Genomic DNA, 5,573 nt, shown 5'->3' with positions numbered 1-5,573 from the left:
TCAGGCCTGTGATTGTTTTGTTTTTTTTTTCTTCCTGCTGGAGATCTGTACTTCTGCTGGAACTAACTGGTTATTTTGAATACCCAGCCTTTGGTTTCATAGAACCTGTTTTCTTCTACTGAGGGTAACTTTTTCATTTTATCCATAATGAGCATCATTTTGTATGGACATGATTTATATAGCCTTGAACTCCTGGGAGTGGTTAGGTATGGGTATGGGTATAGGCTGGTCTAGGTGGTTATGTTCAGTGATTCATTTTGAGCTGGGAGGGCACCTTAGAAGTCATCTTGTCAGACCCTCTCATTTTACATATTAAAAAGAGGTTTAAATGCTTCCCCCCCTCCCCCCAGTTGCTAACTGACCTTTGATGAGATACACTTTGCCTTTGTGAAACCCAGTTTTCTCATCTGTAAAATGGTGACAGGTACAACTTTATAGATGTGAAATAATCTATCAAATCTTCCTGTAACTGAAAAACACTAAAAATTGTAAGTCACCTCTAGAAATAGAAAGAAACATCAGTAATTTGCCAATTACTAGCCCAATGGCCAGGGGCATACAAAAAACCTCAAGGCTAGAAAGCCTTCAGAAGTCATCTAGTCTGGCCCACTTCCCTTCTTCAATTCAGTTTTCCTTATGTCTCACATGGGGATAATACCTACTTCATTGTCATTAGGAAAACATAAAACTGGACAGTACTAAAGAAAAGTGAGGTATTCCAGCAGACAGAAACGAAATAAGCAGTATGATGTAACCACAGAACTAGCAGTGAACTGAATTTGCATTAATAAGGGACAAGTTGTCCAGAATGAGTGGGAGGGATAGTTTTTCTGCCTCATTGCTTTGGACAGATCCTATCTGGACTCTTGTATGCAGTTCAGGGAGTCACATTTTAGAGAGAATGTTGACAGACTAGAATGTGCTGAAAGGAGCCTGACTAATGTGTGGGAAGGGAAATTACAAGTGAAGATTGGTTCTGTTCTAATGAAAAGTTCCCTCCTAACTACGTGCAATAGTAATGACATGCCGGGACCTCAGAAGAGATATCAGAGATATCACCTTGACCAACTGAATGAAAATGCACTGCAAGAGGAGACCCAAGATCACTTGAAACTCAGGGTAATTAGCCCTGAGAAGAGAAGATTTCAAAGGGATTTCATAAAGAGTCAAGTATTTGAAAAGTTGTCTTATGGAAGAGGCATTAGATTTGTTCTGAAAAGCTCCAGAAGGTAGAGCTCTGAACTGGACGATGGGTGGGGTAGCGTGTTATAGTAGGTATGATACAAGTGAAGGCTTTTTCCTAATAATTACAGCTATCCCACAGTGGAATGGGATGCCTTGGAGAAGTTCATTTGGAGGCTTGAAGCACCTTCAGAGGTAAGAGTAGCTGGCATTTATGTAGTGCTTCTAAGATTTATAAAATGATGTCCATGATTTGTTCCTTCCAGGAGCCTTGTGAGGTAGGTTAAACAGAGCCAGGCCTGGATATTGGAGTTCCTGGGTTCACTTCCTAGCTTTGTGACCCCGGGCAAGTCACTTAACCCCTATTGCCTACCCCTTACTACTCTTCTGCCTTGGAACCAATACTTAGTATTGATTCTAAAGACCGAAGGTAAGGGTTTAAAAAACAAAACAAAATAGTGAATTCTCAAGTTGAGAATGGGTTGGATAAAGTGATCTGAGAGTTGCATTACTGTGGCAAACAGGAAGGAACTTCTCATTAGAACAGGGGTCGGCAATGTATGGCTCTTTCTGCAGGAGCCATAAAGTCAATTTTTTTTCAGGCGCTGTTACAGTAGGAGCGTGCACTGTGAGCACTGTACGGCTCTCACGAAATTACATTTTAAAAAATGTGGTGTTTATGGCTCTCACGGCCAAAAAGGTGGCCGACCCCTGCATTAGAACAAAACCTATCTTCTCTTTTTATTCTTGGCCTTCCAAACAGTAGGGAAACCTATTAATTATTGGAGGGTTTCTAGCTGACTTTCTGCATTGTATTCAAGAGTCTTTGTTAACCTAGCTTTAATCTTGGCCCTTCCCACCAAAAAAAAAAAGGTAATTTAATGGAGTTCAAGCCAAACCAGGGCATTTGTCCCTTGCTGTGTGGATTAATCTGCTACACAATACCTACATAGGTTACAGTAAAAGCTGCAAGGCCTTTCCCAAAGGAATTCCTCTTCTTCCTAGCAGATTTGCACCATCCTAAAGGTATTACCTTCAGAAAAATAAAACCCTGATGGAATTGAAAGACAGCTGCTGGGCCTGGAGTCAGAAGACCTGAATTGGAATCCTCCATACTTATTTAGCTGTGCAACCAAATCGCTGACCTTGAATTTTCTCATCTGTAAAATACTTGTAATGCCTTGAACAGAGCAGGTTTGTACTGAGGAATGTGCCTTGTAAACCTTAAAAGAACCGTAGAGGTGGGAACAAATGTCTTCATTTAAGCAAATGGTACCACCCTGAATTGGGGAAAGAATCATCTTTTCCTTCCAAAAAAGCCAGTCTGCCTTTTTGTCGAAGGAAGACTCCTCTGCCAAAAATCTAGTTGAAACCTCCTTCCTGCAACTAAGGTTCTTAAGATTATAAGGGGTCCGACATGTAGGTAGCACAGTGAATAGAATGCCAGCCCTGGAATATAAAAGACCTTGTGTTCAAATCTGACCCAAGACACTTCCTACCTCTGTGGCCCTGGCCATTGTTGTTTTTCTGTCTTAGAATTGATATTAAGAAGGTATGGCTTAAAAAAAAAAATATAGGGGGTCCATGAACTTGGATGGAAAAAAATTGAGCATTACCTTCAATTATGAATGTAGGCAAAAAAAAATTCTGATGATAGGTGGTCTATAAAAACTTAAGATCTCAGAGCTGTACTCTCACAGAAGCTTTTTCTTTGCCATAGTTTGCCCCTCCATTTGAGAGCTTCTGTATGGGAAAGAGTATTTGGAATTGGAAAACCTAGTTTCAGACTCAGCTGCTTAATAGCTGCTGCAACAAGTCCGAAAATAATAGGATTAAAAGCTGAAACATTAAAAGTCATCTATTCCCTCCCACTCCCTCATTTTACAAAGGAAGAAACTAAGGCCTATAGAAGAGAGGTGTTTGCCCAAGAAGGTCATTCAGTACCTAGCAGAGTCAAGATTCAAATCCAGGTCCTATGACCTTTTTGCAACTTCACATTGCCCCTAATCCTGTTTTCACACTCAGAAAAGGGGGTTGGATACAGTGGTCTGGAAGATTTCTTCCAGCTCAAAATCCTATAGTCACTAAAAGTGAAGTAATTTCTTGTTTTAAATGGGCAATATTAGGCACCAACTACATGCTAAATTAAGCCCTAGAAATATAAATATGAAAAAGAATGGCCCTGCCTCAAGGCCTTTATAATCTAAGGAGAAGATGACACAGTGGCCTAAGGACCTTCTTTAGATGGATTTTCCACTCTCCATTCCTGGGGATACCAGAGGGAATTATTTAATGAATAGGCCTACCTTTTTTCTTAGGAAGGAACACTTGGCAACCCTGGGGGCTTAGGCTCATAAAAGGTCAGAATTCCCTAGAACTGTGATGGCATAGCCTTTTAGAGACTACCACTGACATCCCCCCCCCCCCCTTCACCCTTACCCCAGACAGGGGAGGGAGGAAGTTCTCCCACTGGGCTGCTGGGCAGAGTGGGTCATGTGAGAAATGCCCTCACTGAGTATAGAGGGAAAGGGGAGCAGCCCCCCTCTGGCATGCCACAGCACACATGCCTTAAGTTTACCAACACAGCCCTGAAATCTTTTACTATTTTCCCAGTTTTCACAATCCCCTCGTAAGGTAGTTAAATGGATAGAGCACTAACCCTGGAGTCAAGAAGACCTGAATTCCAATAAAACCCCTGACACTAGCTGTGTAACCCCAGGCAATTGACTTGTAAAATGGGAATACCTACCACCCCCACTCCACCCCCAGGGTTGTTGTGAGGATTAAATGAAATATTTGTAAAGCACCTAGCACAGTACTTGGCACACAGTAGGAGCTTAATGCTTGCTTCTTTCCTTCCTATGCAACCTGGTGTATTGAATAGAAATTTGGACTTAAAATCAGGAAGAAGAGTTCCAATTCTGATTCTAGAAGAAGCAAGAGGTTAGCAAGAGCTAACTACTAAGTGTCCCAACTCAAATGCCACTTCCAGCAGGCATTTCTTGATGCAAGCTAGTGCAGAGCTGGTGTGGCCAACTTGCAAGACACACTACCTTTTCCTAAAATTCTGGAGACTAAAAGTCTTAAGTGATTAATAGGCTTTGATTCAGGTCTTTCCAATCCAAGTCTACTAAGAACCAATGCTTGTCAGAGATGGGGAGAAGGAGAGAGATACCGACAGACTGAGAGATGATAGGAGATAGAGATAGGTGGGTAGATAGAAGATTTAGATAAGGTAGATAGGTAAAGGATAGATGATAGATAAATGACAGGTAGATAGATGATAGATACATAGATAAATGAAAGAAATAAAGATGGATTGACGTCACATAATTCAAACCTCCTAATTTCTTGCTGATGGAAAAATAGACCCAAATAGAGCAAGTGACTTGCCCAAGGTCACGTTCTAGGAAGAGGCAGGGCCAGAACTTGACCTTGATGTCTTCTTCCAGGACTCTACCCAATCCCCCTCGTTGCTACCTGCTTGCAGCCTGCCTGCTTAACAGCCTAACTGCCCCCAGGCGGGGAGAAGGGAAGTACCGGGAAGGGCGCACCTGCGAGAGGCTCATTTGAAGAAGCAGGTGAGAAGGCAATCTGAGTATTCTCCCGGCCCGCCCCGTCGGGGAAGCGCTTCGGGACCGGCAAAGCCTGTAACGCCCCCAAGGCCTCGAAGTCCGGACCCCTGGGATTGGCCCACCCCACCCCGAGGGCCGTAAAGGAAGGGGCGGGGCGGGGGCGGTCTCCAAGGGAAGGCAGCCGCTAGCTTCTCCATTCCCCGCGTGGCTAGACGCCCCCGCGCATCTCTGCTACCAGGACGCTTCCAGGGTGAGCCCTGGGGCTGGGCCCGGGGCGCGGGGTGGAAGAAGCTGTGAAGGGTGTGGGGTGGGCTGGAGGACAGAATCGCCGGGACTCTGGAATCTTTTTCTCCCCTGCCCTCGAGGGGGCTACCCGGGGTCTGCACCTGCCGAGGACCTCTGCCCAGGCTGGTGAGACCCTCCCCCCCCCCCCCCGGCCCCGCCTTATCCTTAGACCGTGACCCTCCTCTCCTTGGAACATGAACGCCAGCGGCCCCGGCTACCCTCTCGCGTCCCTCTATGTGGGCGACCTGCACCCCGACGTGACGGAGGCCATGCTGTACGAGAAGTTCTCGGCCGCCGGGCCCATCATGTCCATCCGCGTCTGCCGCGACGTGGCCACGCGCCGCTCTCTGGGCTATGCCTACATCAACTTCCAGCAGCCTGCAGACGGTGAGCCCAGCCGGCCCGCTGGGCACGGGAGGGAAACGCGCCTAGAACCCAGGGGAAGACCCCCGGGTTCGTTTCTTAGAACTTTCCTGGTTTACCGCCTTTGGGATGGCGATAAATGACGCCCAGGGATGGCGGCGGGGGGCG

The 5,573-nt window shown here is 45.6% G+C and overlaps 1 protein-coding gene across 2 annotated transcripts in view; it reads left to right on the top strand.

The window, feature by feature from the left end:
• Positions 1-5,236: 5,236 nt before the first annotated feature.
• PABPC1L (poly(A) binding protein cytoplasmic 1 like) overlaps positions 5,237-5,573 on the top strand; it is a 29,831-nt gene continuing 29,494 nt past the window's right edge. For both annotated transcript variants that reach the window (XM_044661074.1, XM_044661076.1), the window contains exon 1: positions 5,237-5,429. In XM_044661074.1, the coding sequence (XP_044517009.1) occupies positions 5,237-5,429 (193 nt within the window). The remainder of the gene's footprint in view (positions 5,430-5,573) is intronic.

The sequence above is a fragment of the Gracilinanus agilis genome, chromosome 2 (assembly GCF_016433145.1).
Source record: "Gracilinanus agilis isolate LMUSP501 chromosome 2, AgileGrace, whole genome shotgun sequence".
NCBI lineage: Eukaryota > Metazoa > Chordata > Mammalia > Didelphimorphia > Didelphidae > Gracilinanus > Gracilinanus agilis.
This window is presented reverse-complemented; position numbering and strand designations above follow the sequence as displayed.